Raw genomic sequence first — 19,896 nt, forward strand, 5'->3', positions numbered from 1 at the left:
TGGGAGCCGGGATTCCAATGTAGTTTTGTTGACCCACACTGGTCTCCCCGAATGTCTCATTGTTTTGGGGAACACATTGCGTCTACTGGGGGCCTGATCCTCACATGGCCACTTAACCTACCTCTGAGCCCCAGTTTCTCACTTTGTAAAATGAGGGCCCTTCGTGTCTAAGCCACTTGGTTATGAAGATGACCACAAATAAGCTGCTTCACAGCAGCGACTGCTAGCATTCTGTCCGTGATTTCTTGTTTTCCCTTTTGACCTGCTCCTCTGTACAGGTGTGAAGGACTTGGTGTTTTGTGTTGAGCTCCCCTGGTCCCCCCAGTTTCTGATTGATGGCCTGCAGGTGTGGTTTGGATGGGGTGAATATTAATAGCCTTGTAGATGCCGGTGGATGTAAAGAGCTGAGTTTCAGATGTGGCTTTGATGCAAATGTGGCCCTGGTGTTGGAGACGGTGCTGGGGGTGGGGGAAGTGCTAGGTTGCCTTTTAGGGGAGTCTTGCTCCCTTAAGTCAGTTTGGTTCCTCCCTTGGCCCTCTCAGGAGGCCCTGGCACATTTTGGTAGCAATGGGGGGGGGCCCTCCCCTTCTTCTTCTTTTTTTTTTTTTTGTAAACTTCTCAGGTATTATGTGACGCCTTAATTAGAAGAGATCCAAATTAATCAGTCCCTATTTCTGTGGTGTGGGAGGCTGGCCTGCGTGTCCACTTATCCAGAGCCCAGTGATACTGTTGTAGAATCTTCTCAACTATTGTAGACTCTGGACTGGCGGTTCTCTTGATGCTGCCAAGGGGCTTGGATCCTGATGTTGGAGGGTAATCTCGCCATGAGGAATAGAGCAGCTCTTCCCTTTCCGCTTTCCCTGCATGTATGTATCTTTTCGTTTCCCAGGGCTGCTGTAACAATATCACGAAGTGGATGGCTTCACACAATGGCAATTTATTCTCTAACTGTTCTGGAGGCTAGAAGTCCTCTTAAGGCAGGCCCGCACCTGCAAGCCCCTTGTTTCCTGCAGCTTCTGGTAGTTCCAGGCATTCCTGTGTTTCTGCCTCTTTCTGGCCTCCATCCTTTCTCCTGTAAGGACACTGGCCGGCTGTACTGAATTCGGACCTACCCTCATTCTTTATGACCTCATCTTAACTCAGGTATATCTGCAGAGACCCTATTTCCAAATAATGCCATATGCACTGGTACAGGGTTAGGACTGACATATCTTCGGGTACACGAGTCCACCTGTAACAGTGCACCTACAGGACCTGTCCCTGGATTGTCCTCCACACATCCCTGGTTGGTCTGGGACTAGACTTCGGCTTCTGGGTCCTGGCTCAGGAGGCCCTAGGTATCCTTTTCTGTTTTCCTAGGAACCTCAAGCTAGCAGCCATCTTGCTTTTCTCCTGTTAAATCTTCCATCGGATTCTTTCTGGTGCCATTAAAACATGTGCAAGGCCCTCCCATCTTAGATCTCCCTCTACCCCGTGGCCCCATTTTCCCACTTCTTTCCTCCTCCTTTTTCTCCAAACTATCTCTTTTTTCTCCAAAAGTATCTTGTGTGCTCACTGTCACTTCTTCCTCTGGTCATTCCAGTCTGACTTCTGCCTTTATCATTATCATTCTACCAAGACACCCCTCACTGAGGTCACAAGTGACAGCCACGTTCCCAGTGGCACTTACTCATATTGATCTCTCTGTTGGTGAAGCAGTGTCTTCTCTCAGCTTCTGATACAGCATTGCTGGTTTCCTTCTCTTTTTGGTGATGCCATGTCTCCCTTGAAGGGTTTTCCTTCCCTACCTGCCATTAAATCAGAACCGCTGTTTTCTCACTTTACCTCTCCTTAGGTGCTCTCGGCCGCACCCCCAGGCCTCAGTTACTACCTACATGCAGACAACTCAACCTTACAGCACTAGCCAAGACTTCTCTGCATTCTAGACTGGTATATTTAAGTGCCTATCAAAATATTGTGTCTCTTTTCCTCCTTCAAACTTGAGTTTGTTTGTTTATTTATTTTTAAAGATTTTATTTATTTATTTGACAGACAGAGATCACAAGTAGGCAGAGAGGCAGGCAGAGAGGGAGGAGGAAGCAGGCTCCATGCTGAGCAGAGAGCCCGATGCGGGGCTCGATTCCAGTACCCTGGGATCATGACCTGAGCCGAAGGCAGAGGCTTTAACCTGCTGAGCCACCCAGGCGCCCCCAAACTTGAGTTTAAAACTGAACTTGTGACCTGCTCCTCTTCCTTCCACCCCGCAACCCCCAGCCCTGCTTACCCTCTCTTAAGAAATATTGCCATCCCAGAAATGTGGGGGATTTTCTTTTTTGATAATCTCATTCTTTGTCATTTCATCCAACATTTCAACAAGAAGTCCAGTTACGTAGCCCTCCTAAGTAGCTGTTTTTATTTCCTTTCTACCTTTTATTTCCTCTCTTCTCTCTACCTTCCTTCTCTACCTCTGTCACCACCATCTTGGTCCTAGCTACCATCATCTGATGTCCTGACTCTTAGAGGAGAGTCTGCTTACTAGTTCCAGTCCCTTTGCCCTGCAGTCTCCCATTTAATCTAACCCACTCCCATTGGTTATCCACACTGCAGACCTATTCAGATGGGATGATGTCACCTCTGCATAAAAACCTTTACTATTCTTAGGATAAAGACCAAAGTCCTTCAATTGGTTCATAATAACCTGTGTGATCTGTCCCCACCCATAGCTCAGCCTCTCGTCACAAATGAGTCCCTTCTGCTTCTGCATGATAGCATTCTTTCATTTTCCCAACCCCATAGGCTTTATACATGCTATTCCTGTCCCTCTTGTTAGGCACACGTATGCCCATGATTCCATGATTGCTATGCCTTTCTGATGCATTGATCCTTTTATCATTATGATTCTCCCTACTTTATCTTTGATAATGCTTTTTATCTTGAATTCTACTTTGTCCAATATTAATATAGCCACTCAAGCCCTTTTAGGCTCATTGTTTGCATGGTATTTATTTATCTTTTTCCATCCATTTACTGTCAACTTATTGTCTTTACATTATTGTCTTTACAAGTTATTTTTGTTTATTTTTTATTTTATTATTATTTTTAGTGAATTCTATGCCCAATGTGGGGCACAGACTTCCAACTCCAACATTAAGCATCACATGCTCTCCTGCCTGAACCAGCCAGGTGTCCATCTTTACAGAAGTGCACCAGATAGTTGGGTTTTGCTTTGTTTTTTAAAGATTTTAAATTCCAGTGAGTTACAATCTAGTGTACTATTAGTTGCAGTTTTACAACAAAGCGAGTTAGCACTTCTGTGCAACAGCTGGTGCTCATCACAAGTTCACTCCTTAATCCATCACCTATTTCACCCAACACCACGCCCCCTTCTGGTGACCCTCAGTTCTCTGTTGTCAAGGGTCTGTTTCTTGGTTTGTCTCCCTCTCTCCCTTTTTTTTCTACCCCCTTTGTTCATTCGCTTTGTAACTTAAATTCCACATATGAATGAAATCAAATGGTATTTGTCTTACTCTGACTGATTTACTTTGCTTAGCATTATTCTTTCTGATGCCATCCATGTCATTGAAACTGGCAAGATTTCATTCTTTTTTTAATGGCTGAGTAATATTCCATTCTTTCTGTCTATCCCACATCAACTTTATCCATTCATCAGTCAGTGGACTTGGGCTGCTTCCATGGGGTTTTGCTTTTTTATGTATCTGACAGTCCCTGTCCTTTCATTGGAATCTTATTCCATTAAATTTTTTTTTTTAAGGATTTTATTTATTTATTTGACAGAGAGTTCACAAGGAGGCAGAGAGGCAGGCAGAGGTAGGGGGGGGGTGGGGAAGCAGGCTCCCTGCCCGATGCAGGGCTTGATCCCAGGACCCTGAAACCATGACTGAGCCGAAGGCAGAGGCTTAACCCACTGAGCCACCCAAGCGCCCCTAGTCCATTAAATTTTAATTATCATTTCATTAATAATTTGATATGGTTGGATTTAGGTATAACATTTTATTTTTTTTCTTGTGTCCTGCTTTCTTTTGGATTATTAAATTATTTATTATAATTTTAATTCACCTATTGATATTTTAATTATACCTCTTTATGTTGTGGGTTTTTTGTTTTGTTTTGTTTTTGATGATTGTTCTAGGAAGTATAATACATGTCCTTAGCTTTTCATAGTCGTAGAGTTAATACTGTACCACTTCATGCAAATTGTCACCCTTACCATTATACGGTCCTCCTCTTAACTCAGTTAACTCCTACTTCTCAGACAGAGCTCAGCTCAAAGGCCCCTTCTTCAGGGAATTCTTGTCTGATTTCTGAGACTGTTAAGGCCCTATTACGTGCATCCTGAGCAGGTGGAGGTTCTCCTTGGGGACATTTATCGCTTGTAATTTGCTCACTATGGAATCCCCAGTACTTAGCACAATGTTGTATATTTATTTATTTGTTGATTGAATGAAGGGGAGCCCTGAGTTGTGGTTTGAATAAGGTGAAAGATTTCATGATAATGTACTCCAGGGGATGGGAAAGGCATTACGTAAGGCTCAGAGGCTGAAAAGATGACTTATGTGGGGAAGAGTATAATAGTCAAGTAGATTAAATGAGTTAAAATATAAAAATAAAATATAGCTCTAAGTTTTTATAACCATAGCCAACATTTATAGGGCACGTAATACGGGCCAGGCACTGTGCTAAACTCTTTGTACATTTTATCTTATATAACCTCAACCCTGTGAGTTATTCTTGCCTCATTTCAAAGGAAGCAACTGAGGTACAGAGAGGTCAGTTACCTTGTTCCCCATCACAGGTAAGGGCTCTGCAGTCAAACCCAAATCAGTGTGAGGATGGAAGTGAGACTGAGAGGAGGAGCTTGATTGTTCAAGGCATTTAACGCCTCTCTGAGGTAATTGTGTTGTGATTTGGAGCCACAGTTAGGTGGAGAGAAGGCCTGCAGATGTCCCTGAGAGTTTGGAGGGGGTGGTGTTACATGCTTCCGTTCTTTAGCCCCTTCTGGGGTACGGAAGGAACAATGTGGAAAATCTTCCGAGGCTTGTGAATAAGGGGGGGCAGAAAAGAACACTTGTTTGAGGAAGATTCATCAGGGACTGTGGGCAGGATGGATTCAGGTAGAAACTAAACAGAGGAAGGGAAATACATGAGGAGCAGTAACCAGGCCCACTGTGATGGCTGTAGCCACAGTTTAGAGAGGCGACTGTCATATTTTAAAGGAATAGATATGAGACATGTTTTGACAGACGTGTGGATAGAATTGGTTAGGGATGAGGAGAGAAAGATTATTTCCCTATCTTCTGGGTCATTTGTATCTGCCAACTCTAGGTGTTGCCTAAAGACCATTAAATATATCCATGCTGGGGATTATCATCACAGCTTCGTTTCTCAAACTGGGATCTGCAAACGTCCTCAGGGGTCTGGGAGAATGCTCTTTTCAGGGAGAGTTGGGCAAGGCTAGGAAAAATACTTTTAAAGCTGTTTTTTAAAATTTTGTGTGGGTTAGACCATAGCTAACTTGTCTGCCTGACTAGCAAAGGACATTTTCTATTTCTGTGGCATTGTCATTCCTGGTGGACATTTCTGTCCGATTCATTGAACAGTCATTGAGTTAGTGTGTTAGGCACGAGTAGGTGACTGAATAGATAAGGCATGTCTTCATGTGTTCTGTGGGTTAGATGAGAAGTCTGGGGGAACTTTAGTATGTGTGCTTGCGCATGTGTGCATCTGTGTATGCGTTTGCATGCATTCTCTGCCTTTGAAAAGGTCATTGAAAATTGTCGTGAGTTACCGACCAACCGACAGACCCACCGACCAACCTACCTACCTACCTTCCTTTCTTTCTAAAAGATTTTATTATTTACTCATTTATTTAGAGAGAATGAGCACGAGCAGGGGGAGGATCAGAGGGAGAGAGAATCTCAAGCAGACTCCACGCTGAGCATGGAGCCCCACGTGGGGCTTAATCTCACAACCCTGAAATCATGACCAGAGCTGAAATTAAGAATTGGATGCTTAACCAGCTGAGCCACTGAGGGACTCCCTCCCTCCCTTCTTTCCTTCCCTCCCTCCTCATTGTCTCCCTCTTTGAGAGCACTTGCACAAGTGGGGGGCGGGCAGAGGGGGAGAATCTTCATGCAGACCCTGCCTGAGAGCAGAGCCGAACTGGGGGCTCTATCTTAGGACTCTGAGATCATGACCTGAGGTGAAACCAAGAGTCAGTCGTTCAATTAACTGAGCCCTCCAGGGGACACTTTTTTTTTTTTTTTCTCTTGAATGAGAAAGAGCTTACCCAGTTTCCAAACTAGCATCAAAATGTTTTCACTTTCCCCGTGAAACATTTTATTGAAATTAAAAGATTGCTTTGAAAGTGATCCAAAACATAAGATTATTCTCTGAACATAGTTCAAGGTAAATGTGTGAGGTTTATGGAGGCATTTGGATTTCACCCAAGGCCCTGAAGTTCCAATTTTTGTGTTAGTATAGAATATAAAAATGCAGAGTGAACCCTGGCCTTCTGTATGAACATGGGACAATTTCTAGGATTTTGTTTGTCTCTGGGTACCTGTCTCCTGAAAATTGCTTTAAGGCTTACTATTTTAGTAGAAACCAATGACAAGAGGTGTGAGAGTCTTTCTTTCTCCATGTCGAGGTTGCTTTGGGACCAGTTCTATTTTAAACCTGTTGAAATCCATACGCACTTTGGTCTGGTGTGCTGCTGCCCAAGGCTGCCAGGTGAGGACTGAATTTATATTCTCAGTCAGCATTGTCTCTTGGCTGAGTAATTATTAGGTGTCACACATGTGTACACAAAATTTGCCCTTGATGGTGTTGATGATAGCTACATACATTTAAAACTCTCTGAATTCATGGGTGCCCCCCTCCCCCCCAACAGTTACTTCTTTTTTTTATTCCCCACTTTGTACAATGTGAAATTCTTCAACCTTTTACTAAGGAGTCCTTTTACTGGAACAGAGTTGGCACTGCTGATCTAGTGCCCAGAATATAGGCCTGAGAATGAGACCCTGATTAATGGTGGGTGTGCCCCTAAGTTTTTGGGGTTTTAGTTGTCCCACCTTTGCAGATGGGCAAAGTAGCAGCTGATGGTTTTTTTTATAAGAATCATTGACTAGGGGTGGTAGAGCTAGTTGAAATCTCAGTAAGAGCTATTGTGAGAATTTTGGTGGTTATCCTCTTATTTAGAAAAATCTTTGAAGAGGTTCAAGGCTAGTGCGAGAGGTAGCTATTTGTGTCCTATACGGATTCTGGCTTGGGGATTTTAGAGGCATGCTGTTCCAAAATCTGGACTCTCTCCCTTCTATTTTTGCCTGATTAGATTTGGCAAAGGCCTTCAGAGCAAAGCATCATAAAAGTTTGTTTGAGTTTGTGTAACACACATTACTTCTTGTTCCATCTCTCATTGCTGCCAAATGCTGTGAACTCTCGCCGTCCTGGCCCATTTTCCCCATTTCGGGTCTACAGACATCCTCAGGTCAGAGAGAATATATATGTGTGTGTGTGTGTGTGTGTGTGTGTGTATATATATATATATATATAATTTTTTTTTTAAATGGGTCTGTTGGTGCATTATCAGAGGTTGAAAAATACTGGCTAAATGATAGTAAATACCCTGGAATTTGAATCTTACTTTTAAGTCATTGTTTAAATTCTAGCCCAACACCCTTTTCAGAAACTTTTGGAAATGAACTATCAGGCTGCATATTTTGATTGTGATGCTTTGAGTTTTATTCCCTTTCCCTTAATTTCTCTAGGAAGCTGACATGACATTTTGTATCAGTAAACCTCGAATGCAAGTGACTTTGAAGCTTCTGTTTTGGCTGTTTGCTTCCTGATGTAATCGACGGTGGCCTTGGTGTTTTTATTCATTGCAGGTCTGTGAGAAGCTAAGGGAGTGAAAGAGGAAACTTCATGCACTGGTTTCCTTCCAGGATATATGTGTGTGTGGTGTGTGTGTGTGTGTGTGTGTGTGTGTGTGTGTAGCTTTGTATTTGTGCCTTTGTGGTGAGGGAAGGGAGATGTGGCAGAGAATTCTGACCAGTCTTTTTTTGGACATACAACTTCCTCCTGATGGTGAGTACACACTGATGCTGGGCCTGGAAGCCCTGGTTTTCTAGAAAGTCACAAACTCCAGATCTTTCTGTTAGTGGTTCTCAGTGTGTGGTCCCTAGATCTGCATACTTGGTAAGTTGTTAGAAATTCAAATTTTCCGGCCCCACCCCAGACCTACTGAATTGGAAATTCTGGGGGTGGGGCCCAGGAAGCTGTGTTTTTACTAACCCTTCAGGGGATTCTGATGCCAGCAAATGTCTAAAAAGCCCCTCCTAAGGCCAGGGTCTTTTCAGTTCCTGAAATGGACGCTGTGTACATCTGAGTGCTTACTGCACCTTCAGGCTATGTCTTCCTTTCCTGAGCCAGAAATGGGACAGAAGCGATAATAGTAGTAGTAATGGCTGGCTGTTTTCATATAGCATGGTGGGTCTTTGGAGTCCTTTACCAGCATATGATCTTGGGGTAGTTACACTCTCCGCCTTATTTCCTCAGCTGGGATGTGGAGCTGTCCCTCTCTTTCCAGGTGAGGACACTGAAGGACAGGAACGTCCCGAAGGTTGGGTAGAGCCCCCAGCTCTGCCTGCAGCTGGAGCTTCACATTTGGACAGTCTGATTGCAGACTCCGAGCTCTCACCCACCCTCTCGTGTCCCTCCTATGTGCATTTCCAGCAAGTGCTCCTCCAGCCTTGCCTGCACCGGTAGCCGAGTGTCCGTATCCCAGTCTGAGTCCTCAAGGTGGTGGGTGGACCGCTGGACCCGCACATCCACTGTGCTGTGTCCCACCAGGGGCAGGGCTCTTGCTGACACTGAAGTGTGAAACTCAGGGCTTCCTAAACGCAGCGCTTCCTGGTCCCGTGGCAGGGGCAGGCCTCTCGAGGGTAAAGGCGGCCCTCTCCGTCTCGGTGCCCAGTCGGAGTGGTGTGGAAGCCTATGGGGGCAGTGTCGGTTGTTGCCGTGGTTGTAGTCCCAGGACCATTTAGTGGGGAGGCGCACGTGTGCTAGGTGGACTCAGAGTGGACAGTCCAGCTCAAGGGAAACTTGAGCATCCCACTGGGCTGTCACCTGTGCCACTGGACCATCTAAATCTCATTATTTTCCCTTTCTATTCCAGGTGGGAATCTGTTTACATATGATCTCAAAATACTTTTTTGGGCAGGATTTTAACATACATTTACTATATACACTGTGTTTCTGAGGACTATAACTTAGTATTAATATATTTGGAGATTTATTTTATTAGTTTGAAACTTTACTAAGAATTCACCTTTTCAGAAAAGTTGTATATGCTGTTCTGGCCTTTTTTTTTTTTAAGATTTTATTTATTTACTTGATAGAGACAGAGCATGGGCTTGAGCACAGGGGAGAGGCAGGCAGAGGGAGAAGAGGACTCCCTGCTGAGCTGGGAGCCTGATGAGGGTCTGGGGCTCCATCCCAGAACCCTGAACTCATGACCTGAGCCAGAAGGCAGACACTTAACTGACTGAGCCACCCAGGCATCCCTGTTTTGGCCATTCAAAATGGCAATAGAACACAAATGACGTCTGCATTTGTAGTTACTTCACTGTGGTGATTCAAGGAACAAGCAACAATTTCTTTGTTTCCTAGGGCCCCACTTCTCAAAGTTTAAAGTGCCATGAATTACCTGGGGATTTGTTGTACTGCAGAATGTGTGATTGGGGGATTTGCATTTGCATTGTGATTGAGATTTTGCATTTTCAACAAGCCCTACATGATGCCACTGCTGCTGGCCGCCGGCCAGTGGACTGAGCTTTGAATGGTGAAGGTCTAGTGTTGTATGCCTGAGCATATTCGAGTACCTGTGTTGTTATAACTTACTTCAGAAAAAAATTTTAGAGTAAGGGCATTATATTGATTTTTTTAAAAAAAGATTTTATTTGTTTGACAGAGATCACAAGTAGGCAGAGAGGCAGGCAGAGAGAGAGGGGGAAGCAGGCTCCCTCTAAACAGAGAGCCAGATGCGGAGCTGGATCCCAGGACCTTGAGATCATGACCTGAGCCAAAGGCAGAGGCTCAACCCACTGAGCCACCCAGGTGCCCCCATTATATTGATTTTTAAAGAAAATATTGGTATTGGACAGTTACTGTTTATGAAATTTCATTTCCGACTCAGGTAAAGGTATTGTAATATATATATATATATGTATGTATATGTATATTTCCTCCCCCCCTCCACCATGATGGTGCTTTGGGTAGGTGGGGTGAGAGCCACTACTGCGTGATTAGGAAGATTTATCATAAATACAAATGGAATTATAGACCCCAAAGTCAAGGGAGAGTAATTCAGGATGTTTATTATGTTAATTGTTCAAAATAGGTTATCATTCACTTATTTGTTTTCTTTTCTTTTTTTTTTTTTTTTTTTTTCTCCCAAGTAGGCTCCATGCCCAATGTGGGGCTTGAACTCATGGCCTGAGACTAAGAGTCCACACTCTACTGACTGAGCCAGTCAGGCGCCCCACACTTATTCTTTCAACAAATATTTATTGAATGCCTATGTGTGCTTTGTGCCAGGCACTGCTCTATGTGCTTGGCATGTGTCTCTGAACGAAATAAAGATCCTTGGTTTCATGGGCCTTATGTTCTAGTGGGCGAAACAGACAGTGTACATTGTAAGTACAGGGCATTTTAGGTGATAAGTGCTATGGATTATTGGAAGATTAGGAATGCTGGGGGTGAAGAGAACAGGGTGAGCAGTCCACTTGTAAATAAGGTCATCAGATTTCTCATTGAGAATATGAAATTTGAGCAAAGACTTCAGGTGGTTATGTAGTTGGCCATGAATACCAAGGGAAAACAAACTAGGCTGAGAGAACAGACAGTCCAAAGGCCCTGAGGCTTGAGGCCATCCAGCAGGCTTGCTTGGGGAACTGCAAGGAGACCATTGTGGCTGGAGTAGAGCCAGCTAAGGCAAGTGTGGTTAGGAATGAGGTCAAAAAGGTAATAGGGGCTGGATCACACAGGGCCTTGTAGGACATCATAGGGCCTTGCTTTTACTTTAAGTTGAGAAGTTAATGCAGGTTTTGAGCAGGAATAACATGATCTTAAGTTTTTTTTTTAAAGATTTTATTTATTTGACAGAGATCACAAGTAGAGAGAGAGAGAGGAAGAAGCAGGCTCCCTGCCTAGCAGAGAGCCTGATGTGGGACTCGATCCCAGGACCCTGAGATCATGACCTGAGCTGAAGGCAGAGGCTTAACCCACTGAGCCACCCAGGCAGCCCTGAGCTTAAGTTTTAAAAAAAATCTCCCTGTGGCTGCTGCATTGAAAATGGCTTTCGGTGGGGCAATGGTAGAAGCAAGAAAACCAGGTAGGAGCCATTGCAGTGTCCAATCATGAGACGATGGCGGGGGCCCTGACCCAGAGAGGCCATTGGTGGTGGTGGGAAGGGGGGTCGGATTCTGGATGTATTTTCGTGCAGTTTAGAATACAAGATAAAGTTCTCAGAATTCAAGGCTTCTAGTAGTACCTGTGTGGATCTTAGTGTGAGGAAAATCTGATGTGGTCGACAAATAAGTAACCATGGTTCCATGTTCTTTTCCTTCCGAGGAGGGTGTCTGCATTGCGTGTAGGCGTGCCTGTGTTTGCAGGCCCCGGCTCGCCAGGCTGGGGGTTAGCCATTGGTATGCTGAGCCGCCGAGTTAGAGTACCTTTAGAACAGAAAGTGCAGCAGCACCAAATGGGACTAACTGGTCCTGAAAGCCTCACGCGTTTCCTCTTGATTAGGCCAGAACGTATTTTTAGTAAAAACATATGCTGTTACTCAATTAATGTTTCTTGTAATACTCTGATGGTGAATCAAGATAAAAATTCAATTTTCTCATCCCTTTCCTTGTCTGATCCCATTTGTCCCTCTTCTTTCTGAGACTCCGAGACTACAGAAATTTTGTTAGCTCACTCTCTTTAAGTTGACTGACACCTTTCTGACTTCAAATATGCATTATGTCATTTTGTCCTAGATTTTCAAATAATTGGTTTGAAAATTTGGGAGCAGTTTGAGATGTGTTGATAGGTGTATGCAACTCATTTTCTGTGCAGGTCACGATTTCAGTGACCTTCGTGCTTGGAGGAGACTTGATTATCATAGAGCTAAACTTCCTGTAGCCGGGTCTTTTTGAAAGCTTGCCAAAACAGTGGCTTGCCAAGATGTTAGGTAGAGTACACACACAATTAAGTAAAGTTACATGGCACGTCTCCAGGAGACCTTGGCTCTCAGCTGGGCTGACCTTTCAGGTGCTTATATGTCATAAACTATTTTGTCCTAAGGCTTCCTGCTTAATCACAGCAGTGATTTTGATTATTTGCTTTTTTTTCCCTTTCTTCAGTTTACACTTGCAGCAATTACTTATGAAGATGAAGTATATATTCTTGTGCTGTGAGCAGCATTACCCCAGCAGTTACTAAACCTTTTCTTGGCTTAGAGTGACGGGGAACAGAAGGTAGCTTCATTTACTCAAACCTTTCCCTTGTATTCTTTCAAGTCTATATTTTAAGAACTCTGATTTAGTTCCATAGCTGAATGATTTGCGCAGGGCAAGGTCTTTTTTTTTTTTTTTTTTTTTTTTAAAGCCTTGGGCTATTTCTGATGTGTTGTGACCTTGGGAAGAAAAGTTATCCTTTATCTATCCAGTAGGAGATGTTTTTAAGGAGAGTATGAGTTGTAGCTATGTATTTTTAGACTACATTTTCATATGGCATTTGTACTTTGGTGGCATGGAGTTATGGAAATTTCTCTTCCTAGTCTTGGGTTGAGAAGACTGTATTTCAGTGCTGGCTCTGTCCCGTTACTGTGCTGGCTTAGTGAGCCTCATTTTTCTGATCTGTAAATGGGCGTGAAGATACATGTGTACTTTTACCTTAGAATTTGGTAAAGATCAAGTGAGCCAAGGTGTATGGAAGAATTTTGCAAGCCCTACACTTCCCTTCAGATGCTGTTGGTCATGGTGCTGTGGTTATCACAAAGCTTTTGCTTATGAACCCTTCATTTCTGTCTTTAACTTGCTGTGGGGTCATGGATAAGTGGAGTGAGCCATTTTTCTTGAACATAAAATGGGGATGTGTATGGGGGCTGGCAGGGAAGGGAGAGCCCAACCATGGGATCTCTAGAAACAATTCTAGTTTACAAATTCTGTGACTTTATGTTTGTGTGTGTGTGGGGGATTTTAGCTCATTTTTTACTTTTCCCAACTTATTAGTTAAAAGTTTTAAACTTAACAGAATGAGAGAACAGTATAATGAGTACCCACATACCCTATATTCAAGTTAACAGTTGTTAATATTTTGCCACATTTATTTTTATATCTCTGTACATTTGTGTATTGATTTTATTTGTTTACTTATTTGTTTAAGATTTTATTTGTCAGAGAGTCCAGAGCACACAAGCAGGGGGAGTGGCAGGCAGAGGGAGAACCAGGCTCCCCATGGAGCAAGGACCCCAATGTAGGACTGCATCCCAGAACCTTGGGATCATGACCTGAGTCGAAAGCAGATGCTTAACCGACTGAGCCACTCAGGTGCCCCTGTGTATTGATTTTAAATCTTCAGTTTCTGCTCTCTTTGGTGTGTTTTCAACAGTTCTCTTCCACAAAGTATAGCATAGTCTGTCATTACTCAGCCTGCAGTATGCTGGGTAGAGTTAGAGCTTTTATTTCTCTCTGATTAATTGATAACCTTTTCTTGAACAGGATGAACTTACTGCTGTGAATGTAAAGCAAGGCTTCAACAATCAGCCAGCCTTTACTGGAGATGAACATGGCTCAGCCAGAAATATTGTAATTAACCCATCAAAGGTAATGCGAATTATCTGTTTCCTAAAACTTCTGAGAAAGTGTGTGTGACACCCTTGATAGTGAATGTTGATAAATTAGTGTTATTTGAAAACCACAATCCGTATTCAGAATTCTCCAGAATATCTTAGTGTAAGGTCCTGCCCTAGGACCCAATCAGGGATCATGCATTGTATTTGGGTGTTGTCTCTTTCATCTGTTTTTAAAAAAATATTTTATGTATTTATTTGACACAGAGAGGGGGAGAGATCACAAGTAGGCAGAGCTGCAGGCAGAGAGCGGGCAGGAAGCAGGCTCCCTGCAGAGCAGAGAGCCCGATGCGGGACTTGATCCCAGGACCCTGAGATCATGACTTGAGCCAAAGGCAGAGGCTTAATCTGCTGAGCCACCCAGAGGTCCCTCTCTTTCATATATTGTAATCTGGTACAGTAAACAGTGCTACTCTCTACCTTTGCTCATGTTGTTATTTTTGGGAGGAGGAGGAGGAGGGGCTTTCAGAGTTTCTGTCCTGTTGTCTTTTTTTTTTTTAAATTTTTTTTTTTCAAAGATTTTATTTGAGAGAGAGTGAGTGAGCACAAGTAGGGCAAGGGACAGAGGGAGAAGAAGCAGGGTCCCTGCTGAGCAAGGAGCCTGATCTGGGACTGGATCCCAGTACCCTGGGATTATGGCCCAAGCCGAAGGCAGATGCTCAGCCAACTGAGCAACCCAGGTGCCCCCAGTTATTTTCCTATATTCTAATTCTGCATTCTAGGTTTGTCTTACTGTTTTTTCATGATAAGATTCAGGTTATATATTTTTGGCAAGAAGACCATATTGTATATCAGAAGACATGCAGTGCCAGTTTGCCCTGGTATTGGTTGTACTACATTTGATCATGGAAGGTGGTGTCTGCTGTCACTTTACATTGTAAAAGTAGTTGTCTTTTCCTTGTAGTAATCTCTGTAGGGTGATACTTTGAGACCAAACGAATATGCTATTCTTTGATACAATTTCATCTTGTGATTGTATCATCAATTCATAATGCTGGCTGAATGAGTTATTTTTCTGGTGGTTGCAAAATGCTGCTTTTCCGGTTGTTCTTTCTCATACATCTATTAGTTGGCATTCTTTTGTGAAATGACACCACATTTAAAAATTTATTTCTATTTTTTATTATTTTGTTTTAAGTAGGCTCCACGCCCGATGTGGGGCTTGAACTCCTCACCACCTTGAGAGTAAGAGTTGGATGCTTTCACAACTCAGTCATCTAGGTACCCCAAACATTTCCATTTTTCTTTTTTTTTTTTTTTAAAGATTTTATTTATTTATTTGACAGAGAGAGAGATCACAAGTAGGCAGAGAGGCAGGCAGAGAGAGAGAGGAGGAAGCAGACTCCCTGCTGAGCAGAGAGCCCGATGTGGGGCTCGATCCCAGGACTCTGAGATCATGACCTGAACCGAAGGCAGCGGCTTAATCCACTGAGCCACCCAGGCGCCCCTCCATTTTTCTTTTTTTTAATGTAATTTCCACACCCAATATGGGGCTTCAACTCAGGACCCTGAGATCAAGAGTTGGATGCTCTACCCACTGAGCCAGCCAGGTGCCCTGACATCTCATTATTATTATTATTTTTTTTAAAGATTTTATTTATTCATTTGACAGAGAGATCACAAGTAGGCAGAGAGGCAGGCAAAGAGAGAGAGGAGGAAGCAGGCTCCCTGCTGAGCAGAGAGCCCGATGTGGGGCTTGATCCCAGAACCCTGGGATCATGACCTGAGCCGAAGGCAGAGGCTTTAACCCACTGAGCCAGCCAGGTGCCCTGACATCCCATTTTTTAGTATCACTTTGAACTCCAGGACTCTTTAAAATTTGATGTGTCATCTTTTCTCTTTTTGATGTTTAAATTATCTCTCACTTGGCCAGGGGGTGCCTTTAACCTACTTCTTGGGTGCTTTTGACATCCCCATCATTCTTTGAGACTTCCTTACCTTTGATACAATAACATATTACAGATTCATGTTCTTTCTGTGCGGCAGCCCAGGGCTGGAGACTTGGCATGCTCCTTGCAACCAGAGTATCATAACTTCTAGGTCCTTTCAGTGGACAGAGATGGGAAACAACGTAGAGATTTGTTTCTTCTCTTCTCCTGTTTTCTCTCCTTTTTCTTCCTTCCTTGCATCCATCTACCTGTGCTTACCCAATACCCCAGGCTTTTTTCTCTTTCCTGTTCCATCTTTGTATCTCATTTCTCCCAAAGTGAGAACCCTTTTAGTAAATTCGATATATTTATTTATTTACTCTGTCTTACAATACACACAAAAAAGTTCCAGAATAAACTATAGTAATGCTACTCCAACCACAAAATTACTATGGAAAATTTATAATTTTCCTATTATACTTTTTGTCATTAGACTAATTTTCATTACAGTATATAGTCAGAATGTTGTGTTAAAATTTTTCTTGAATTAAATCTCTTCTCTGTGTGGTTATATTAATAATCAATATGTAAGTGGAATTATTTGCTCCTTTTTGTATTCTTTTAAGGTTTGGTTTTTCTCCTTTTTGAGTTATTTTTATTTTCTGAATATTGAAATACTTTTATTAAATTGAAAGCATTATACAAACGAAATCAAACAAATATACTTTCTCTCCTTCCCCAGAGGTAACCACTGTCAGAGATTTGTGCATGATTTAAGATCTGTGTGTGCACATGTACGCATAAACACCAGTATACTTGACAATTTGCTAATCAACTGAAATACATAAACAATGTGAAAGAAAACAGATGCATTTTCTGCAGATAACCCCATCAACCAAACACAGTATTTTTAGTTCTTTTTCCAGTTTTCATATACTTTTTAACATCACAACCATAATTATATCTATGTTGTAATTGGTTCTCTTTTTTTAAATTGTGGTAGAATATATGTAATATGAAATTTACCATTTTATCGTTTTATTTTATTTTACTTATTGGAGCCTAACACAGGGCTTGAACTCATGACCCTGAGATCAAGAGTCAGATGCCGAACCACGCAGGTGTCCCTTAACATTTTAAAATGTATAGTTCTTTGGCATTAAGTGCATTCTTATTGTTGTGTAACTTGTCACTACCATCCATCTTCAAAATTTTTTTGTCTTCCTACTTTTTTTTTTTAAAGTAACATTATTTTGTATGTGCTTTTCCTTTAGGCTGAAGTATTCATATTCATAATTATTAATGGACAGATAACATTCCATCATTTATATGCTATAATGACTAGAAACTGTTGGTATATAACAAGTAGCCTGTTGCCAACTTCTTATGGTTATTTATGAAAAGGGTATAGTCATATTTGAACGTATAGCTTATGTTCTTTTGGATAAATTTTCAGAAGCATACTTACTTGGGTAGTAGGCATTTTAGTCTGTTTGGGCTGCCATAACAAAATACCACAAACTGGGTGGCTTAAACAACAGAAGTTTAATTTTCTGAGAAAAAAATTTATTTTCTCACAGTCAGGGTGGCTGGTAGTCCAAGATCAAGGTTTCAGCAGGTCTGGTTTCTTCTGAGGGCTCATTCCTTGGCTTGTGCAAGCCTGGCCTCTTGCTCTGTCCTCACAGGGTCTTTTCTCCATGTGTGTATATTGGGTGTTTCTTCTTACAAGGACACCAGTCCATTGGATTAGGCCCTGCCCTTATGACCTCAGTTGACCTCAACCTTTTTAAAGCCTGTCTCCAAATACAGTCACATTGGGGATTAGGGCTTCAACATCCGAAGTTTGGGGGAACACAGTTCAGCCCATAACAGTACGAATATGAATGTCTCTTGATGTGAGCTGCCAAATTGTTCTGTTGTATCAAGTTTTATGTCAATTTAAATAACTGAATAAATGGAAATAACACCCATTACAGCTTCTGCTGCCAATCCTTCCTGTGAGATTTACTCAGGGATTCAAACCTTCTGAAGGGAATTTGAGCTTATAAATATGGAATACATGAACTATAGTGTAGTCCCTAAACTTTTTTCCATTTTCTTCTGAAATGAATTACTTTCAAAATCTCTTTGGTTGGATGGAAACAAGTTTTAAATTAAACTTTATCTCTCCTACCTTGTCTGAGGGAGTGCAAATTGGTATGAAGCTTATGGAGGACAATTTAACAATGCTGATTGAAATTATAGAACTGTACGATCTGTATTCTGGAAATTTATCTGAAATCTGTAGCTGTACATGTGTGAGATAACAAACAAGTTATTCATTTTAATGTGATTTATAATAGCAGAAGTTTAGGGAAAACACTCCAAATCTCCAGTTACAGGGGTTTGATTAAATACAATGTGGTACACCCACACAGTACATTTGTGAAAGTTAACAAGAAATTCTCTGTATACAGATGTAGAAGGCTCTCAGATGTTTACTAAATGTACACAAAGAGGTATACATGTAAAAAAGAGAAAGTAATATATTCGTGTTTGTGTATGTTATTCAACCGAAGAAACACTGGAAAAGACATAAGAAACTAACCAACGTGGTTACTTGGAGAAGTAGGCATTGGGACTTGGGGAATGAGGCTCTTTACTTTTTTAGGTTTGGAATAATGTGAATATACAATTCAGTGCATGGTTATGTTTTGTTTTGTTTTGTTTGTTTTTTTGCTTTCTCTTTATTAGGGAATTCTGACTTGGTTTGCAGTGTGCAGTGGTTCCCGAGGTTTGTTAGAATGTAAAATGCACATACAGTAACATGTTCCATTGTTATTAAATACAAAAATTATAGTTGTATAGCAGATTGCTGACTACTTTTTAAAAAATCTTTATACTTTTGTTTATTATGATTAAAATACTCCTATATAATTGCAAGTAAGAGACCTTTTAAATTTAAACAATCGGTGTAAGTAGGGGTTTTAAGTTCTTGGTATAAAGACCAAATATTGATAGATTTAAAATTAAACAATTTGCTGTTGGCTGCTTTTTCCTAAACAACTGGTTTTGCTAAATTTTTGCATTTAATTTAGTTCCTGTTTAAACATTTTGCAAACATTTTCTTAAAACACACCATGAAGTTTGTTGGGGGGGGAAAAAAAACAAAGCTCAGATCTTTTTTCCCTAATTCTAATCTTTTATTACTGTATTATATTAAACACACCTAATAGACTTTTTTTTTATTGCCCATAAATCACAAGGGTCAAGGAATGCCCATTCACAGTAGGAAAAAGTGTACTAGCTTTTTACCCTGGTAGATAAACTTGACTAATTGTTTACAACTGTGTTCCAATCTACACACTAATTGTTTCTTGACTCATGAGCTTTAACTAAGGTAGTTCTTATTATGCTTCACCAGGGTAGGTATTTTATTTTAATCATGGTTGTCACTGTCTGCTAACCTTACTTGTTGTTTGAATCATATTAGTAAACAATTCCCAGGAGTGAAGTAGATTCTTGGATATTCCAACAAGTTTTCTGTGGATTCACTTAATTTTTAGTTATTTATCCCTTTCCTTCTTCGGTCTTTCTTCCTCTTTTGTCCTCCTTTAGTTTGATTAATACAAAAATGCCACAGACATTCACAGGAACTCCCTTTGCTACTTTATTCCATTCAGAGCAGGTAACACTAGCTTTCTCTTGAAACCCATGTACTCCAGAAATTGGCAGTCCAGTTAAAAATGTTGAATACTTAATTTAATTGAACCGTTTGTAATCTTCCATTTAAATAAATTTTCTAAACTCTTTTTAAAAGCACTGAGTATAAATACAGAGTTTTCCTTTCCAAAAATATATGCTATTAAGATGAAACCAGAAAAAGAATGATTACTGTGTGATTACTAGACTTTCTGCTCTTGTGTGCAACACCTCTCAGGAAACACATTCTCTCCAAATGTGGATGTAGTCTGAAAAAGAAGTACAGCTGAAGATTAAAGCAGAACCCATTGTCTTGAAATTTATTCAGGATGTAATTAATTTCATCTTCTCAGATTTTCAAAGGCTCTTCTTTTTTCCTTGAACCACTTGTTAATAGTGGAACAAAAATGCTGTGGGAGTTTTTGCATTGTGTTAGAATAAGGAAATCAC

General features: G+C 41.4%; 1 protein-coding gene across 5 annotated transcripts in view; it reads left to right on the forward strand.

Moving 5' to 3' along the window:
* The window catches only part of MED12L (mediator complex subunit 12L), a 317,533-nt gene that overhangs the window by 19,443 nt on the left and 278,194 nt on the right, over positions 1–19,896 (forward strand). For all 5 annotated transcript variants that reach the window (XM_032852495.1, XM_032852497.1, XM_032852496.1 and 2 more), the window contains exon 3: positions 13,767–13,871. In XM_032852495.1, coding sequence (XP_032708386.1) covers positions 13,767–13,871 — 105 coding nt within the window. The remainder of the gene's footprint in view (positions 1–13,766; positions 13,872–19,896) is intronic.

This window comes from Lontra canadensis, unplaced genomic scaffold (genome assembly GCF_010015895.1).
Source record: "Lontra canadensis isolate GAN:19392208 unplaced genomic scaffold, GSC_riverotter_1.0 scaffold6, whole genome shotgun sequence".
Taxonomy (NCBI): Eukaryota; Metazoa; Chordata; class Mammalia; order Carnivora; family Mustelidae; genus Lontra; species Lontra canadensis.